The sequence below is a fragment of the Bufo gargarizans genome, chromosome 1 (assembly GCF_014858855.1).
Source record: "Bufo gargarizans isolate SCDJY-AF-19 chromosome 1, ASM1485885v1, whole genome shotgun sequence".
In the NCBI taxonomy this organism is placed as follows: Eukaryota; Metazoa; Chordata; class Amphibia; order Anura; family Bufonidae; genus Bufo; species Bufo gargarizans.
The window spans coordinates 599,427,265-599,448,908 of NC_058080.1; the positions used below are offsets into that span (position 1 = coordinate 599,427,265).

General features: G+C 44.6%; 1 protein-coding gene across 1 annotated transcript; it reads right to left on the reverse strand.

The window, feature by feature from the left end:
* Positions 1–10,035: 10,035 nt before the first annotated feature.
* Positions 10,036–18,969, reverse strand: LOC122935330. Its single transcript, XM_044291096.1, has 3 exons — positions 18,912–18,969; positions 15,654–15,710; positions 10,036–12,440 (listed from the first exon to the last, which is right to left on the reverse strand). The coding sequence occupies exon 3, from the start codon at positions 12,359–12,361 to the stop codon at positions 10,301–10,303; it is 2,061 nt and encodes a 686-aa protein (XP_044147031.1). The 5' UTR covers positions 12,362–12,440; positions 15,654–15,710; positions 18,912–18,969; the 3' UTR covers positions 10,036–10,300.
* Between the last annotated feature and the right edge of the window lie 2,675 nt (positions 18,970–21,644).

Genomic DNA, 21,644 nt, shown 5'->3' on the forward strand with positions numbered 1-21,644 from the left:
CAAATTCTGGCCCACTGTGACATACACAGTGTTCCAAATTTCTCTTTGAGCCACTGATTACCACGTCTTTCAATTGCCACTACTATATGATGGCCTAAAAAGTAACTTTTATTTAATCCTCTAAAACAAAAATGAAGTGATTTGAAACCCCAGCATCACTGCCGCTATTGGACCCTTATTTCCTTCCTTGTTTGTTTTTACATGGCCGGGCTAAAGAGTCATGTGCATTCGCTCCTCTGCTCCTGTCTATCGCTGTATTCATATTTTTTTTTATTGCTGGTACAGTGATCCCTCAAGATACAATGTCCTCAGGAACCAATATTTTCAACGTACAATGTTCTTTTCTGACCCATCGTAAGTTGAAACTAAACTCAACATATAATGTCTGAGACTCAGACCCAACCAATCAAGGCCACTTCTCTGGTAAAATAGTTGTATTAGTTGCTAGTTAGCCTCTATTCCTGACTGTTACATGTAATGACTTGTTTTATCAGTCATAGTTATCTGCCTATTTTTCTTAGGCTACTATCACACTAGTGTTTTTGCTGGATCCGGCAGGGTTAGCAAAAATGCTTCCTTTACTGATAATACAACCATCTGCATCCGTTATGAACTGATCCGGTTGTATTATCTTTAACATACCCAAGACGGACCCGTCATGAACACCATTGAAAGTCAATGGGGGGTGGATCCATTTTCTATTGTGTCAGAGAAAACGGATCCGTCCCTATTGACTTGCATTGTGGGTCATGACTCCGCATGTCTTGCTCCGCATCCCAGGATGGAAAGCAAACCGCAGCATGCTCTCCGGTATGAGAACGGAATGCATTTTGGAGCATTCCATTCTGTTCAGTTACGTTTTGTCCCCATTAACAATGAATGGGGACAAAAAGGAAGTGTTTTTTTCCAGTATTGAGACCCTATGATGGATCTCAATACCGGAAAATATTAACGCTAGTGTGAAAGTAGCCTTAAATATTCATTTTCTCTTATCTTGGATGACATTTTGGGGCTTTGGAACCAATTACTCAACATACACTGGTTTCAACATACAATGGTCATCCTGGACCAATTACAGTGGTCCCTCAAGTTACAATATTAATTGGTACCACTAATTAAAACCAATAAACCTTACCAGTTCGCTTCCCTCCAAAACCCTGCACCCCCAAAAAAATGGGGCGTTTATAGGGAACAATGGTTCCCTATACCTGTGTAAATGTGCCGCCAATCACCTGATAAATGAGCGTTGATGAAATGTGGATAGAGTTTTCTGCTTCTGGCGGATGGCGAGAACAGCTGCTCGGTTTGGGTGCTGGGTGTTGGACCCCCATTGATCTGATATTGATGACATATCTTGAGGATAGAACTGGGAAAACCCCTTTAATGTCTTTCTGCCAAATCACACAAGTAAGGCAACATCTAGCTCTATAAGAAAATAGAAATTTCTTATGGCCTATTGAGCTCTTCTGGCATATATAAATGACCAGCCCACAATTTTTTTTACTGGAGAACAGATAAAAGCGGTGATCATGTGGGCAGACATTTTCAAGACTTCCTACCAATGATCCCTTTTAATACAATCAGTCTATGCCTATCTGAAATGGCTGAAAACAAGGAATAAAATAAATGATTAAAACATGAATACAGTTTATTTAATCAAATATCAAAAAAACAAAAACCGTATACCTATTATATATCCCTATACTCGGCTTGCCCTCTATTCATTTTAACACTGTGAAAACAAAACAGTGGGGGAATTGCTGTCTGTGCATTCCCTGGTATTAAAAACTTATATAAATGTAATGCCATCATAGTGAGGCCTAATAAAAGACAACTTAAAAAAAAAAAAAAAAAGGAAACAAGGCCTAAAACAGCTACAGCCCTGGAGAAAAAAAGTTCTGGTTGATTGAAGCAGGAAAAGACACCCAAAAAATTGCCCTTTTTATCAATTGAAAAAAAAGAGCTTTTTAACGTGTTTTGTACACATGACATACCGATACGGCATGTTGTCCCGATACTTAACACCTTAAGGACGTAGGACGTACCGGTATGCCCTGTTTCCCGAGTCCTTAAAGGGCTTCTGTCAGCCCACTAAACCGTTTTTTTTTGTTTTTGTTTAATAATAATCCCTATACTGCGAGCTCTGCATACATAAGCTAAACATTCATTTTGGTTCAGTAGAATTTGATAAAAACCCTATTTTTCTAATATGTAAATTACCTTGCTACCAGCAAGTAGGGCGGCTACTTGCTGGTAGCAGCCGCATCCTCCGATCCTAATGACGCCCCCTCCGCATTGTGATTGACAGGGCCAGGGAACGGAATCGTTCTCTGCTGGCCCTGTTTGAATTCCAAATCTCGCGCCTGCGCCGTACCTGTCTTTAATCGGCGCAGGCACACAGAGGCGGCCGCTCCATCCTCAATGCGCCTGCGCCGGGTGTAGATGTGACGTCATCGGCGCAGGCGCATTGAGGATGGAGCGGCCGAGAGAGCAGCCGTCTCTCAGTGCGCCTGCGCCGGTTAAAGACAGGTACGGTGCAGGCGCGAGATTTGGAATTCAAACAGGGCCAGCAGAGAACGATTCCGTTCCCTGGCCCTGTCAATCACAATGCGGAGGGGGCGTCATTAGGATCGGAGGATGCGGCTGCTACCAGCAAGTAGCTGCCCTACTTGCTGGTAGCAAGGCAATTTACATATTATAAAAATAGCTTTTTATCAAATTCTACTGAACCAAAATGAATATTTAGCTTATGTATGCAGAGCTCGCAGAATAGGGATTATTATTAAACAAAAACCAAAAAAACGGTTTAGTGGGCTGACAGAAGCCCTTAGTTTAAAAAAAAGATTGCGGCGGGGGTTAATTGTGACAGGATGCCCGCTGAAATCCTGTCACAACGCCCCCGTATCGGCGATCGCCGCAAACCGCAGGTCAATTCAGAACTGCAGTTTGCGGCGGCGATCGGGCGGTGCCACCGGGTCCCCATGCGGCTGTAGGGGGGACCCAATGGCATGGAAGGCAGCGCGATGTCTAAGGAAGGCATTGCGCTGCCTTCCGGTGAAGAGCCTGTGAGATCGAGCCCCCTGGATCTCACAGGCCCTGGAAGCTGTATGAGTAATACACACTGTATTACTCATACAGCCAATGCATTCCAATACAAAAGTATTGGAATGCATTGTAAAGGATTAGACCCCCAAAAGTTCAAGTCCCAAAGTGGGACAAAAAATTAAGTGAAAAAAAAAGTTATGGTATGGCTCAGAATATGGAGACACTAAGGCCTCTTTCACACTTGCGTTGTCCGGATCCGGCGTGTACTCCACTTGCCGGAATTACACGCCGGATCCGGAAAAACGCAAGTGTACTGAAAGCATTTGAAGACGGATCCGTCTTCAAAATGCTTTCAGTGTTACTATGGCACCCAGGACGCTATTAAAGTCCTGGTTGCCATAGTAGGAGCGGGGAGCGGTATACTTACAGTCCGCGCGGCTCCCGGGGCGCTCCAGAGTGACGTCAGAGCGCCCCATGCGCATGGATGACGTGCCATGCGATCACGTCATCCATGCGCATGGGGCGCCCTGACGTCACTCTGGAGCGCCCCGGGAGCCGCACGGACGGTAAGTATGCCGCTCCCCGCTACACTTTACCATGGCTGCCAGGACTTTAGCGTCCCGGCAGCCATGGTAACCATTCAGAAAAAGCTAAACGTCGGATCCGGCAATGCGCCGAAACGACGTTTAGCTTAAGGCCGGATCCGGATCAATGCCTTTCAATGGGCATTAATTCCGGATCCGGCCTTGCCGGAAGTCTTCAGGATTTTTGGCCGGAGCAAAAAGCGCAGCATGCTGCGGTATTTTCTCCGGCCAAAAAACGTTCCGGGACTGAAGACATCCTGATGCATCCTGAACAGATTTCACTCCATTCAGAATGCATTAGGATAAAACTGATCAGGATTCTTCCGGCATAGAGCCCCGACGACGGAACTCTATGCCGGAAGAAAAGAACGCAGGTGTGAAAGAGCCCTAAAACATAATTTTTTTTTGTTTTAAAAAAGCTGTATACATATTTGGTATCGCTGCGTTCGTATCGACCGGCTCTATAAAAGTATCACATGACCTAACCCCTCAGATGAACACCGTAAAAAATAAAAACTGTGCTAAATAAACCATTTTTTGTCACCTTACATCACAAAAAGTGTAATAGCAAGCGATCAAAAAGTCACACGCACCCCAAAATAGTGCCAATAAAACCGGACATCTCATCCCGCAAAAATCATACCCTAGCCAAGGTAATCGCCCAAAAACTGAAAAAATTATGGCTCTCAGACTATGGAAACACTAAAACATGATTTTTTTTGCTTAAAAAAAGAAATCATTGTGTAAAACTTACATAATTAAAAAAAAGTATACATATTAGGTATTGCCGCGTCCGTGACAACCTGGTCTATAAAGATATCACATGATCTAACCTGTCAGATGAATGTTGTAAATAAGAAAAAATAAAAACGGTGCCAAAACACCGTTATCTTGCCTCACAAAAAGTGTAATATAGAGCAACCAAAAATCATATGTACCCTAAACTAGTAACAGCAATACTGCCACTCTATCCCGTAGTTTCTAAAATGGGGCCACTTTTTTTAGAGTTCAGGGGGTGTAAAAAAACAAAAACAAAAAAAAAAAAAACAGTCCAGCAAAATCCAAAATCTGCCTTCCAAAATCCGTATGGCATTCCTTTCCTTCTGCGCCCTGCCGTGTGCCGGTACAGCTGTTTACGACCACAAAATTGAAATTCTGAAATTTCACTCCATTTGCCAATAACTCTTGTGGAACACCTAAAGGGTTTACAATGTTTGTAAAATCAGTGAATACAGTCTAAAAAAAATAATAAACACGATGCCAAAAAAGCTATTTTCTGGCAAATTTTAAATTTTAATCAGTTTTTTCCCAGTAACAAAGCAAGGGTTAACAGCCAAACAAAACTTAATATGTATTACCCTGTTTCTGCAGTTTACAGAAACACCCCATATGTGGTCGTAAACTGCTGTATGACCAAACGGCAGGGCACAGAAGGAAAGGAACGCCGTATGGTTTCTGGAAGGCAGATTTTGATGGCCTTTTTTTTTTATTGGCACGATGTACCATTTGAAGCCCCCCTGATGCACCCCTAGTCGATCATCCCATACAGAATCCATCCCATTTTTTCCACACCCCCAGGATAAACTATTTAAGAGACTTTGGCAGAGGACAAGGGCTACCACTGTGTCACGGACGGTGTACAGGAAACAAGACAAAGCAACATGCATATATGACTCACTGGATCCAAAGCTAAGGAACCAAGGGGAGACCCCTGCACAAGACCTAGCACTTTCCTTGGCCTCTCAGCCTATGCAAAGATCCCAGAGGTGGATGGTTGCATATCCACGTACCTCGACTATATAACCCCTGAACACCCTACAATAGTGAGGGGACACGACCACCGGCTCCCTACACCAGACACTGAGGGAGTCAGGGTCACCTGGGATCCAGCAAACAGAAAATAACAGATGAAAGTACAGCACTTAACTTTAGTAGCAGACTGGGAAATGGGATCAGCATGCACGCACACTCCAGGAAGAAATATAAGCCGCCCAGTAATGCATCATGGGGAGGAATTTAAAGGGAAGCAATCAGTCCAACTACATGACAGCTGAGAGAGGCTAACGAGATGAGGAACTGAACATGAACAGCACAACAAAGAAAACTCAAGGAGGTTCTGAAGGGCTTCTGTCAGAGCTTCTCAGCTGTCTGGTTGTGACACACTGAGGAAGAAGTTAGTATACTTCGAAACGCGTCTGGATGCCCTGCCAGTCTGCCTAACTCTGCTACAAAGATCGACAAGAAGGACTTTTAAAGTACAGTGGAATAAGAGAACTGAAGATCGCAACATCTCGACTTGATATTCTTCACTGTGAGGTCTATTCTCCGCCGGCACTGTCCGCCAGCATCCACTAAATACGGCACATGTGACCACTCTCCCTGTTCAGCGGCACGAACGGACGGACATCAATCGCGCGCAAACAGCACGTGGGACGCCGACGGCTGAAAGCTGCAGGTGAGGGAGATACGCTGCCTACAACTTCAGAGAATCGTTTGGACAGGTAATTCCAGCGGGCCGCTCACTGACTCCAGGAGACCCATCCAACAGGTAACTTCAGCAGAGCATATCCCAGCCATAGTGGGACGTCACTGCTGGTGGATACATTGCCCGCTGACTTCTACTTCAATTTTTTGCATGCATCTGAATATAGATCATATATAGGATCTCATGTATAATCCAAGAGAGGGGGCGCACATCAAAATTAGAGTAAGAGTGCCGGCACACGGTATAAAACACACTATGTAATTCAAGAGAAAAAAAGAATACAGAGATAATAGCCGCACATCTATAAAAGTATCAAATTTATTTAAGACAGACAACAAAAATTAAGTTAAAAACATTGTATACAATGAATCTGGGCCATGTGAACAAATCATGTAACATGCCCTACCTGACTCACCACAACACCATAAGCAAACCCCCACACATACAAATGAACAGAGAAGTATAATGCATGTAATCCATCAACAATGAAATTAGTGGAAAGCTAAATACTTATCATTAAAGATGACATGATGGAGGTATGCGTGGTGGTCAGGAAACTAGCCCAACGCGTTTCGCCAGGCTCATAATATCGTCCACTTTTGCCACAAGCTGCGGACATTATATACAGGATCCCATAATATTATCTACTTGTGCCACAAGCTGCGGATTTATATTCATATGAACTGGTATTTCCTCATTCGTCATCCATTGGAATTATTTACAGGAGTCAAATTTATGGACTTATTTCTTTGAATTTGCATTTTTTTATGAACTTGCATATTTTATTTAATTCCACTATATGCACCACCTGCATAAAGTGAGAATAAACCGGACTGATTTTAGTTCATGATCTATGATCAATTGACATTCCCCTCACCTTTCTCTTCACCAACCCAAGGATCTTCCTACCACCCCCCTTCTGTATGTATGTATATATATATATATATATATATATATATATATATATATATATATATATACACACACACCATATATATATTTTTATGATACTTTGTTATCACCATTTTTTACTTACCTATTAAATCATACCCAATTCCAGATATTAGTATGCCAATCTCATATTTTGCACCCCTAGAGTAGAAACTCCATAAAAGCGACCCCATCTAAGAAACTACACCCCTCAAGGTATTCAAAACTTTCGCTCTCCTTGCTACAGAGGACATATTTGAGACTGGCCCATAGAAAGAGGGCGTTATGTAAGTGCTTCCCTCCTCTTGTTCTAAGGAAAGGTTGGGGTCTTGGGCGCTCCGACCTCTGATCTAAACTTTTTGATATGTCTTTATGACATATGAAAAGTTAGTGACCTTTTAACCGTGCACCAGCAATGACGGGACAAAAGGACATAGGTACAGTATAAATTTAATAGAAAATTCAATGAATTAGAAATATGCTGAACTTGCTCCCAGCAAATTATTTCGGAGCCATGGATCAGGAGGTACTGTCACCATGAAAATGCAGTGTCATCTGCAGCTAGCATGTTATAGAGCAGGAGGAGCTGAGCAGACTGATGGTTCAGTAAAACGTTTGTTCTGTACTAAGGAGTCATGAAGGCACTACTGCTCAGTGATGGACAGCTAGCTCTGCTTGACGAACCATATGGTTAGTTATCAGTCAGAAAGTAAGACTGTCTACAAGACTATATAGTATAGAAAATGCTGAGATTTAAATTAATAAATTGCAAATTTTAAAGAATCGTTACCCATAAAACTAAATATGAATCTGCTCAGCTCTTCCTGCTCTATAACATGCTGCCTGCAGATTGCACTGTTTTTCAATGGTGACAAAGTACATCCATGAACTTTTGTAGTGAGTATTTTCATTTTAGAATTTAAAAGGGTTCCTCTCACTTCAGCAAATGGCTTTTATCATGTAGGAAAGTTAATACTAGGCACTTACTAATGTATTGTGATTGTCCATATTGCTTCCTTTGCTGGCTGGAATCATTTTTCCATCACATTATACACTGCTAATTTCCATGGCTACAACCACCCTGTAATCCATTAGTGGTGGCCGTGTTTGCACACTATAGGAAAAAGCACTAGCCTATGTGCGGTCCCACAGTCCTGGCTACCAGAGAGGATGGCGCTTTTTCCTTAGTGTACAAGCACGACAACAGCTGATAGATTACAGGGTGGTCATAACCCCTGGAAATGAACAGCGTATAATGTGATGGAAAAATGAATCAAGCCAGCAAAGGAGACAATATGATCAATCACAATACATTAGTAAGTGCCTTGTATTAACGCTATCTACATGATAAATGCCATTTGCTGAAGTGAGACAACCCCTTTAGGTAATAAAAAGAATGTGCCCATACAGTCATATGTACAATGATAGAGTCAGAGACAGTGCTAATAGCTCATTTTGTTCTGTAATGTATTTTAAAACTGATATAAAAATAATCATATATATAGCTTTAATCAGTTGCCTATATTATACTCTACTTCATTCAAGTGTGGGAATGTAAGATTAGCTTACTTAAATGGAGTCTGTCACCAGCGACCTCTCTATCCCGCTGCTTGCATAGACACATAGCTGTAGTTCACCTGATTAAAACGCTGGGTTTCCTTTGTTGATCCAAGGCTCCATTCCTGAGTTCTGTTATATGCAAATTAGGCCTTTGGTGCAATGAGGGCATCACCATTGCTCATGTTGCACCCAAGCTCCACTCCTTTCTGTACCCAGCCCTTCCCTCGCTGCCTTGATTGACGGGGCAGGCATCGCCAGTGTCCACCCTTGATTGACGGGGCAGGCACTGGCGAATCAGCCAGGGAGGGGATGGACACAGAAATGAGTTGTTGGGTGCAAAAACAGCAATGGTGATGGCCTAAGTGGACCAAAGGCTTACTTTGCATATTAAGAGTATCAGACCTCCATTTAATATGAAAGGTGGACTCTGATTGCTATTAGCAACTAAGCCAGTTTTCCTTTACACCAGCTTAGATACATTTTCCCCTAAGTGTCTATGCAAACAGTTTGATAGGGAGCTCGCTAGTGACGGATTATCTTCACATATCTAGTTATTCTAGAATGGAATTTGACTAGTCCCAGTGTTGAGCGAACTTGTGTTCTAAGTTTGGCATCCAAAGTTCGGGTTATCGAAGAATACCGTTATGGATTCCGCTACCATGGACCATAACGCAATTCATAACTTACAACACAAGTTCGCTCAACACTACCAGCGAATACCAGAGACAGAGGCAGCTCTTCAGACAATACAATCTTGTTCTCAACAAGGCATTTAAAGGGGTTATCCAAGACTATAAAATGACCCCCCCATATGCCGGGCCGCTCACAATGAATATACTAACTTGGCTCCCCACACCGCCGCTGCTGCTTCTCCCTGTGCGCAGGTGAAAACACCCGTGTCGGGGGAAAGCAGCAAATGGCAGGCGGGGACGAGATTCCCCAGCATCACAGGTGATGTTAGGGAGGCTCATCCCTGTCACCACCTGCCATTGGCTGCTCCCCCCGACACCAGATGTTTTCACCCGCGCACGGGGAGAAGCAGCAGTGGAGCGGGGAGCCAAGTTAGTATATTCATTGTGAGGGGTCAGGCAAATGGGGGGACATTTTATAGTCTTGGATAACCCCTTTAACTACTGATCTTAATGTACAAAATGTGCAAAATTATAAAAGGAATGCTCAAGTGATCAGAAAAAAAGGCTTAAAGGGAACCTTTTATCAACTTTATGCTGACCTCACTGAGGGAAGCATAAATTAGTGACAGACATTAAAGCTAAAAGTAAGTGGTTGCTGAGAACCAGCATCATAATCATTGCAGACCGGGCCTGGAAAAGAGTCAAATCTACCTGAGAAGAGTCATGGTTATACATAATCTCCTGCTCTCTCACCCATCTGCTGATAACTGGCAGTTCTCTCCTAGAGAGAAAGGGAGAAAACTAGGTAGAAGACTGTCAGTCATCAGCAGGTGGACGGGGAGAGCAAGAATTCAGGAATAACCATGACTCTTCTCAGCTGGCCGCGACTCTTTTCCAGGCCCAGTCTGCAATGATTGTGATCTGTGGTTGGGCAGTCTCCTTGCGCACATCTTTTACTTATTTCTATTTTTATGTCCGAAACTCTTTTAGTAACAGAGTAACATAGTCAAGGCCGAAAAAAGACATCTGTCCATCCAGCTCAGCCTGTCATCCTGCAAGTTTTACTATTTCTTAAACTCAATAAACTCTGTGTGATAGACAAGACTTTTATTTGTAGAAGTGCCAGAATGCTTTATCTTTACCCAGGTCCACAAGGAAAGATCATTTGTAAGGCGGCAATCAAAGAACTTTAAGACATCAGTCATCAAGGGTAATAAGTGTGAATTAGTAGATGGCCCCTGGAGTTTTTTTAAGCCGCATGTTTTTTTCTGTGTGGAAACCACACTATGTGTTCCAATAGCAGCTTTTCTATGCCATATAGACTTGGCCTTTGCACATTGTCTGGGAACATTTGCATTGTGCGCCAGTGCTGCGAGCTTAAGGCGAGCTTCCAATGCATCAATTTTTAAATGAACCTTTTTGGGCCTGTATTTTGATACAAAATGGTGATAAACCTCTAGTTCTCCAGCATGCAAAAACTGAGAGAGATGATCAAGGTCTTTTAGGACTGTGGGATTCATAACCACATCGTACAGTGCAAGATATGGCTGGGAGTTTTCTTTCATCCAGGGTTGGCAACGACGTTCAAGTTTTGTTAATGGTCTGTGTGCACACGCATGGCACATTTCACCGTGATCCCATTCATGTTGATCAGTCACATGCATTAGCAGAGATTGCCACAGTTCTCGGAGCACCTCGCCATTTCTTTTGCTAGTAGTGCAGCACCACCACAAGTGTTTCTTTATGCTAGGAATCCATTCTGCTATTACAGAACAATTTTCCTTCTTGCTTGCAGCTTGAAGACGTTTCTCAAGGCTCTCTGTGTACTGCCAAACATCATACTTATGATGGATTCTGTAGTACTGCTCACAAGTCTTTCTTATTTTTGGTTGGTAGTCTGTGACCACTGATTTGACCTCAAACCGGTTCTGTAGTATCCTTTTTAAGCACTTTACAAATGCTTTCCGTTTCAAAGCTGCAGAGGAGTTCTCTTTAGTTCCCTGAATAGTTTCAAAGTCTACAATTCTTTTGGTAGCAACATCAAGGAAAGTGTAGATCCCATACTTGGAACCGTCCTCATAAGTACTGCATTTTCCGTTACCTACAAGACATAGTTGAGTACCTAAAGAAGCTACGTTGAGTCTCAACCGGTCTTGCTGCCAGTGAACGTTCACCGTGGGAAAGAGATACTTTCGCTGATAAAGGTCATATAAACTGCGTGATATGAACTGCAGTCCCAACAACTCACACATGTCCTGTACTTTGGAAAAATTTGATCCACTAAATAACACAGCAGCCGAGCTCAAGACATTTCCGAGAGCAGCTTCACCTCTGGTGGGCTGACTGTGCCATACGTGAAAGAGGTGCCCTTTACGGCACTGACCAGTCACAGACAAGTACGAGCCCAGAACATGTTTTTGGGTATGAACAACTGGGGAGTAACAGTGTTCAATTTTACATCTAACATTTGCAAACAGAACGTCAAGGCATGACTCGAAGACAATAAATTTGCGTTCCTTTACACAGTTCTCGTCAGCAGATTCTTGACAAGAACTATCTGAATACACAGATGAATGAGGTGTGTGGCCCTCTGTTAGTGCTGGGCAGCGAGCAGATTTCGGGACCCCTAGTTGTTTTGGCTGAGTTGACTGTTGTAAGCCGTAAATCATAGGGTTATCTTCGGTACTTACATAGGAGCTAGCAGTAGATGTGTGGTACCCATGGTCATGCTTAATCTTCCAAGCCGGCCCTCCAACATTGAACTCAAATTCCGGCCACTGCGCACCTTTGTCCTCAGTATTTGTATACGGATCGGTCTGTGTGATGGCATCCACCATGAAAGGGGATTGTTGTGGAGGGGGAGAGTCATGGAAAGAGGTCAAGGTAAGTGGTACGCAGAAACGTGTGGGTATTGCATCCGGTCTCAGAGCTCTTCGCTTACTGTGTCCTGGAGCGTAGCATTCTGACAAAAAATGGTCTGAGCAAATGCGAAAAGGGCTGTTATTCTTTTTACAGAAAATGTTCTTGGCCAGAGCATCAATGTTTCCGAAATACTGATGGTTATTCTTTTCAATACTTCTGAGCCAAACCTTTATCCTGGAGAGACTAGACGGGAATGTGTGCATTGTGAATCCATCCTCAATGCAATTCTTCTTGGTAGTCTTATGAATACAGCCACTGACGATACAAGAAGGCACTGACCGACTGAAAGAGAAAGAAAAAGTTAGAAATCATTAGCCCACATTATACATACAGATGAAAGCGCCCATACATTAAGGGTTACTCGCAGATTCTGTGCAGGAAAAAAAATGCAGCCTAATACAGAACCAGCAAAGTGGATGAGATCAGGCAAAGCTCATGTGCACTTTTCTTAGCTGTGGAAACTGACCTGTTGTGTGGATTTGTTGCACCAAAATAGTGCAGACTTGTGTGTGCGCTTTGGTGCAGGTTTCTTGCAGATTTTCTGCACATAAATGGCAGGCCCGTTCACACTGAGTTTCTGCCTCAAAAAAGCCTCCCGTTCATTTCAATGGGAAAAAGAAACAGCATGTCCTATCTTGGGGCAGTATCTGCACTGAATCTCCCATGGAAATGAATAGGAAGCAGAACAAAACATCTCCGTGTTTGTCCATGTGTTTTTTGTGTTTGCCCACAAAATTCAGCTGTGTATTGAAGTGAACACCCACTGCTCAACAAAAGCCGCCTAAAAAAAAACGCATCAAAAATCGTGTTTTTTCTAAATCAGCTGCCAACATATGAACAAAATCATGGATACTATCAGATGGCTCTCCTGGTCTTTTCCATCCTGGGGATGGCCGTATTCACTAAATCTTCCAAATACTGGGGTTGGGTACCCCTGGACAAATACTCAGTGTAGTATCACCTGTGGGTCTGTATACATCCTTATTCTAGTTACATCTGCATCATCTACTGGTTTTTGTACCCATTCTGTAATTCTTATGTTTGACTATACTTTGTCATGTCATAAGACATCAGTCATGTAGCACATGAAAACAAAATGGAGGGGTGCACTGCAACAGAACCGAACGGGCGAGTACTACTGTACAATTATTTTCTACAATCTGCCACCATTGCTCTAGATTTAGTTATGCCCTTTAGCCTGCATCATCTAGTGAAAGATGTATACTTACCTTCTCCCCTTCTATCTAGTCCTGTGCACTGCCCCCTGCTCATCCATTTTCCAGTCGCCATCTTCTTTTCTTCCGGCCAGGTATGTACATGGTCACCTTTACTGCTGCAACAAATGACTGGCTTCAGTGGTTTTGTGCCACTTGGCAACACGTCACTGCTGAAGCCAGTCATTGGCTAGAGCAGTGCACGTGTCCATACACGGCCAGAGGCCTAGCTAGCGGGTGTGTAGGTGGGGCAGTGGCCCAGGGCCAGTAGGACTTCCCAGGGTTTCAGTGGTAGGAGTCAGGTACAGTTGATGCGTGTGGTAGAGCAGGGAAAACACACAAGACATCGGCGCCACCTACATGGAGACTATAACGTTCTGAAGGGCAACACCCTAAAGTTGCCTGTGGCCTACAGGACTCCAGAACACAATGCCAGGACGCAGGTGCAGTAATAGGGGCAGATAGGCCAATATCAGGCACATAAATGGGGGCATCAACAGGAAAGGTAGGGTGGATGCTGGAAAAATGGGGAGCCAAAGATTTCCCCCAAAGTCCTGGATGGAGAAGATGGGAAAAGTGAACGATTACATCAACTGTAAATCAGTATTATGTGGCATTGGTCATAGTGTGGTGGTGGTGTTCCTGGGTTGGGAGCCCACTCTGCCCCATTCTGGACCCCCGGTTACGCTTCTGGGCCACACGTAGTGTACTTGGCTGAAATCCACACCAGACAAAAGGTGAAATCCACAACATAAACTGACATCCACACCCCAAGCCAAGCAATGTGCTGTTTTTTTTAAAGAAATCGTCTGTTCCTGTAAACGCTGCGCACTTTCCACACACAATCTGCAGCGTATACTTCGCACATCATCATTTTTTAAAACATTTTGCAGGAGCCTAGTAAACAAGCAAATGATGGAGAGTTGAGGAGCTTCCCTGCCCAGCAGCTTCTCTGGTCACTGACACCATCATGGCTGCAGGCTTCTCTCTGAAGAAGAAAACCATACCTCCCAGATCTGACAGGACAGTCCAGGATTTCAGTGGCTGTCCTGAGGTGTGCCCCGCTGTGTCCATAGGACGCAGAGACAGCTGCACTATTCAGCAGCAGGAAGCGCTGCTGAAGGAGCCGGGAATCGGCCTGTGTGATCCTTCTACACAGCAGCGCAGTGTGCGACAGTATCCTGCTGGGGCCGCCGCCAGCTGAGAGCATCAGAGGAACTAGGTGAGTATTTACTGGTTTTGTTTTCTGAAGGGGTGTATGCAGTGTGAGGGGGCACATATCTGGGCATAACTACTGTGAGGGGCACATATCTGGGCATAATTACTATGAAGGGGCACCTATCTGGGCATAATTACTATGAAGGGGCACATATCTGGGCATCACTACTGTGAGGGGGGTATATATCTGGAATAACTAATGTGAAGGGAGTACATATTTGGCATAATTACTGTGAAGGGGCACATATATAGGTATAACTACTGTGAGGGGGCACATATCTGGGCATAACTACTGTGAAGGGGTACAAACTGTGAAGGGGCACATATCTGGCATATATTTAAATAACCATGGGGAGATAATGGTCACTCAATAACCAATAAATGGGTACCCAATTATAAATACAAGAAAGATTGAATTAGTGTGAGGGGGCACATATCTGGGAATAACTACTGCGAGGGGCACATATCTGGGCATAATTACTATGAAGGGGCACATATCTGGGCATCACTACTGTGAGGGGCACATATCTGGGCATCACTACTGTGAGGGGCACATATCTGGCATAATTACTATGAAGGGGCACATATCTGGGCATAACTACTGTGAGGGGGTACATATCTGGAATAACTAATGTGAAGGGAGTACATATCTTGGCATAATTACTGTGCAGGGGCACATATCTGGGTATAACTACTGCAAAGGGGCACATATCTGGGTTTAACTACTGTCAGGGGTCACATATCTGTCGTAACCACTGTGAGGGGGCACATATGTGGGTATAATTACTGGGGGGGGGGCACATATCTGGCATATACACTCACCTAAAGAATTATTAGGAACACCTGTTCTATTTCTCATTAATGCGATTATCTAGTCAACCAATCACATGGCAGTTTCTTCAATGCATGTAGGGTTGTGGTCCTGGTCAAGACAATCTCCTGAACTCCAAACTGAATTTCAGAATGGGAAAGAAAGGTGGGCTACAACAGCAGAAGACCCCACCGGGTACCACTCATCTCCACTACAAATAGGAAAAAGAGGCTACAATTTGCACAAGCTCACCAAAATTGGACTGTTGAAGACTGGAAAAATGTTGCCTGGTCTGATGAGTCTCGATTTCTGTTGAGACATCCAAATGGTAGAATCTGAATTTGGCGTAAACAGAATGAGAACATGTATCTATCATGCCTTGTTACCACTGTGCAGGCTGGTTGGGGTGGTGTAATGGTGTGGTGGATGTTTTCTGGGCTCCTTTAGGCCCCTTAGTGCCAATTGGCCATCGTTTAAAGGCCATGGGCTACCTGAGCATTGTTTCTGACCATGTCCATCCCTTCATGACCACCATGTACCCATCCTCTGATGGCTACTTCCAGCAGGATAATGCACCATGTCACAAAGCTCAAATCATTTTAATTGGTTTCTTGAACATGACAATGAGTTCACTGTACTAAAATGGCCCCCACAGTCACTAGATCTCAACCCAATAGAGCATCTTTGGGATGTGGTGGAACGGGAGCTTCGTGCCCTGAATGTGCATCCCTCAAATCTCCATCAACTGCAAGATGCTATCCTATCAATATGGGCCAACATTTCTAAAGAATGCTATCAGCACTTTGTTGAATCAATGCCACGTAGAATTAAGGCAGTTCTGAAGGCAAAAGGGGGTCCAACACCCTATTAGTATGGTGTTCCTAATAATTCTTTAGGTGAGTGTATATTTAAATAACTATGGGGAGATAATGGTCACTCTTAATAACCAATAAATGGGTACCTATTTATAAATACAAGAAAGACTGAATTAGTGGGTGACCTCAATTAAGACTTAACTTTTAATACATCATTAAAATAATATACCCAGGAGGAAGCAGAAGGCCGCCCGCCAGGGTGTAACACACTTATCACAAATCACTCAGTGGTGAATAAATACAGTATTGTTATTTTAGTGCCAGGGGACATAGAGGTGGGGGAACTGGGTCTCTTCCTCTTAGTAAGCCCTCCTCTAATGATTCTCTACGCTGGGAATCAACAAGCTCAGACAGGGCGATCCCACTGCGTGTAACCCTTGATATCCCTATGCCTTCGTCGGGGAAAAGGAGCAAGCCCAGAGTGGTACTGGGACATAGCTATATACGGCTTGATCTTTTGTGCATAAGTACATGTCTATGCCTGGGCAGGAGATCATATACCTGCGTAATTCCTTTATGTAGCTATATCTTTGTGTTTCCTTTTATTGTGCCAGGTGTCAGTTCCTCCATTTGCTCCTTTTCCCCGATGAAGCTGGGCAGTCAATTGGTGCGGCGGCATAGGGATATCAAGGGTTACATTAGGAGGAAGGAGACACGCAGTGGGATCGCCCTGTCTGAGCTTGTTGATCCCCAGAGCAGAGGATGGCTTACTAAGAGGAAGAGACCCAGTTTTCCCTTCCCCGCCCCCTCTCTATGTCCCCTGGCACTAATATACTGTATTTATTCACCACAGTGATTTCCTCTTGGGTATATTATTTTAATGATGTATTAAAAGTTAAGGGTACTTTCACACTTATAGCAGAGGATTCCGGCAGGCAGTTCCGTCGCCGGTACTGCCTGCCAGATCCGTCAATTCGGGCGCAAACAGATGGCATTTGTCAGATGGATCCGTCTGACAAATGCATTGAAATACCAGATCCATCTCTCCGGTGTTATCCAGAAAAACAGATCCAGTATTTTTTTTTTTTCACAGATTTAAAGGTCTGCGCATGCCGTTTTGCCTAAACACTTGGGGCTGGATTTCAGTGGAAATTAATGCCGGATCCGGCATTCCGGCAAGTGTTCAGGATTTTTGACAGGAGAGAAAACTGCAGCATGCTTCGGTATTTTCTCCGGCCACAAAACCTAAGAGGGACTGAACTGATGCATCCTGAACGGAATGCTCTCCATTCAGAATGCATTAGGATAAAACTGATCAGATTTTTTCTGGTATTGAGCCCCGAGGACGGAACTCAACTCCAGAAAAGAAAAACGCAAGTGTGAAAGTACCCCAAGTCTTAAGTGAGGTCACCCACTAATTCAGTCTTTCTTGGGCACATATCTGGGTATAATTACTGTGAGAGGGCACCATGTGGGCCTTACCACTGTGTGCTGGCACAAAGGTGGAATAATTTAATGTGGGTGGCCTTAAGGCGTGTATTGTTATTTTGGGCGGAGTCAAAGGCGTAGCCTAGTATGAATTTTTTTTTACAGTACACCTAAGCGTGTGCACGGGGTGTGGAAGCGCTCATTAGTACCGGAGGACCAGGAAGCGGTGAACGCTCTTGTACTTACCGCTTCTTGGTCCTCAGCTGTGCACAGCATGAGACGCTTTGTGACGCCACACTGTGAGCGCCAGTTCAGAGCGCACATCAGGAGGAAGAAAATCGCGGGCGGTGAGGTGCGTCGGCGTCCAGGAGCAGCGACGTGTTTTTTTATTTTATAAAAAATGAGGCTGCTGGGGGCTAATGAGAGGCATAAGGGCTGATGATGGGGCTAATGAGGCATAAAGGCTATATAGATATATATACATACACGCACGGTGTGTGTGTTTGCGCTTAAGGGTACTTTCACACTAGCGTTTTTCTTTTCCGGCATAGAGTTCCGTCACAGGGGCTCTATACCGGAAAAGAACTGATCAGGCATATCCCCATGCATTCTGAATGGAGAGTAATCCGTTCAGTTTGCATCAGGATGTCTTCAGTTCAGTCGTTTTGACTGATCAGGCAAAAGAGAAAACCGTAGCATGCTACGGTTTTTTCTCCGGACAAAAAAAACTGAAGACATCCCTGAACGCCGGATCCGGCATTTTTTTCCCCATAGGAATGTATTAGCGCCGGATCCGGCATTCAGAATACCGGAATGCCGGATCCGTCGTTCCGGCATGCGCAGATCGGTAAAAATGCTAAAAAATTTACAAGATGGATCCGTCGGTCCGCATGACAAGCGGAGAGACGGATCCGTCCTTGCAATGCATTTGTGAGACGGATCCGCATCCGGATCCCTCTCACAAATGCTTTCAGGCAGCAGCAGATCGGCGGATCCGGTGGCCAGATCCGACGACGGAACTGCCCGCCGGATCACACTGCCGCAAGTGTGAAAGTAGCCTAGGGTGCACACCCATAATGCAATAGGCTGCGCACGCCTATGACGGGACACATTGTTCCTCTTTGTCTTTTTCCAAAAGCTGGGATGGGAGGTATGTGAAAACCAGCAAACAACCTGATACCTGCCTGTAGTTGTGTGCAGTACAGCAGGAGGTCACACAGTGCGGTGACTGCTGTGTGAGCCTAGGCCTGCACCTACATGTACTCACTGTGCAGCAGATGCCTGCACTCGGCGGCCGGGCCCTTTATCCGCTGCCTTCCGGCGCTCGCCGCTGGCTGCCAGGAAGCGGAGATGACTGGTGTACGCGGCAGCGCCTGCCGGAGGGGGCGTGGCGGCAACGTCACGTGACTGCACGGTGCGGCCGCCTAGATAGAAGATGTGTGACAGGCCGCAGGAGCCGCACTACTCCTGACGCTGGAGACATGGTGCGGTTTTCATGCGACAGTGTTCATACGCTCATAATCACATGGCACAAGTCCTATTCACATTTTGCATAAAACCTGGACCATTGCGCCTTTTTGATAACGTTCTAGTCTTAGCTCCCACCTAACCCCAGGCAGCAGACAACGTATATTGTTCCCTAAAAGCCTGAGATTATTGGAAAAACAACAATCCACATGTTTTATTTTTTATACTCTTTTGGGAAAACGCATGCTATGGATGAGGCTGCGGGTGCATGCAGCGGTCTAGTTTATTCAGACTTCGCCAAATCTTCACCAGAATCTACATATCTTACATGAGGATTTTGACCTGGATTTGCCCCAGATCTCACCCTCTGGGCTGCGGACCGCAATACGCCCACAGCTGGGCAACGTGGAAAATCTGTTTGAATGGGCTTGATTTGGCGGCCGGCACATAGATTTCTGTAAGCCCCATTCGGGTGAATGAAACAGATTTTCAGACACAGAAAATTTCGGCAACATAATCTGTTGTGTTTCTGGCACCCTGAGGGGACACGCTAATGGTGTGTATTGAGCATGGGTTTTCATGTGGAACATCCACAGAGTAGGGGCTCATTCAGATGACCGTACAACAGGTTCTGCATCCGTCTCACAAAATTGCGGAACCTATTTATTTCAATGGGGCCTCAAAAGATGTGGACAGCACACTATGTAGTTCAGTTCTGCGGCACCGACACAAAGATAGAGTAAGTCCTATTCTTGTCTGAAATCGCCATTTTTATCATAGTGCCGGCCATGGGCGGTCCGCAAAATGCGTAGCGCACGCGGCCGGTATCTGTGTTTTGCGGATATGCAATTTGCGGACTGCAAAACAATACGGCCGTCTGAGTAAGGCCTAATACGTGGATGGATGCAGACGCATTCAACTTGGATGGGTCTGTAATCTGTCCGCACCGCAAAAAAATAGAACAAGTTCTATTTTTTTGCGGTGTGGAGGCACGGACAGAAACCCTACGGAAGCGCTCCATAGTGCTTCTGTGCCTCCGATCCACACCACACCTTCTGGATTGTGGACCCATTCAAGTGAATAGGTCTGCATCTGTGATGCGGTGTACAAACAGCCGGTCTGTGTTGCATCCGCTTTTTTTTGCAGACCCTTTGGGACGTGTTCTATCTTGTGGGACTGCGGAACATACAGGTGTGCCGTCCGCATTTTTTGCAGCTCCATTGAAATGAATGGGTCCACATCCAATCTGCAAAAAATGTGGATCAGATGCAGAGCAAAAGTACGGTTGTGGGAGAGGGCAGGATGTGATGCAGGTGCGTTCAAGGAAAATCGTGCGAGTAAGCACGCAATTTCAGTCACTTTTTACTGCGATTGCATCCCGTTGTTCAGTTTTTTCCGCGCGAGTGCAATGCGTTTTACACGCGCGTGAGAAAAAAATGAATGCGGTACCCAGACCCGAACCCGGACTTCTTCACTGAAGTTTGGGTTTGGTGTTCTGTAGAAAAAATTATAAATAAAATAATAAAAACATAACTCACCTCATCCTCTATTTACTTTATGTTCCATTATCACATGGTTATAATGGAATATAATAGCATTCTTTAATACAGAATGCGAAGTATAATGTCCATTAAGGGTTAAAAAATAATAAAAACATAACTCACCTCATCCTCTTGATCGCGCAACCAGGATCCTCTTCTTTGTTCTTCTTGAAGGACCTGCAAAAGGACCTTCTATCTTCATTCAGCAGGACCTGTGCTGACGTCACCTTTTGCAGGTCCTTCAAGAAGAACAAAGAAGAGGATCCTGGTTGCGCGATCAAGAGGATGAGGTGAGTTATGTTTTTATTATTTTTTAACCCTTAATGGACATTATACTTCGCATTCTGTATTAAAGAATGCTATTATATTCCATTATAACCATGTGATAATGGAAAATAAAGTAAATGGGGTCCCGGGTCATACAACCCTCGTCTCCTTAGCAACCATGTGTGAAAATCGCACCGCATCCGCACTTGCTCGTGGATGCGATTTTCACACAGCCCCATTAATTTCTATGGGGCCTGCGTTGCATAAAAAACGCTGAATATAGAACATGCTGCGATTTTCAACGTGATGCGTGAAAAACATTGCTCATGTGCACAGCCCCATTGAAATGAATGGGTCAAGATTCAGTGCGGGTGCAATGCGTTTACCTCACGCATTGCACCGGTGCAGAATACTCGCCCGTGTGAAAGGGGCCTAAGGGTACAGCCACACAGTCGGGTTACCTGCTGCAGTTTCAGAAGCCAAAACCAGCATTAAAATCGATATTTGAACGCATTGACTTCGGATCTATGATCCAAAAGTTAATTTGCTCAAGTCTATTCACAATCACTGAGCAAAAACTGTGTGAATATGGGTACGGCTAAATGGCAAAACCGCCTAACAGTCGCGTAACAGCTGTCACAGCCAGGATCGCGGAGTAGCGGTGATCCCAAAGAAGTGAATGAGACTCTCGCGCAAGTCACAAGAAACCCAGCACTACTGCTTCA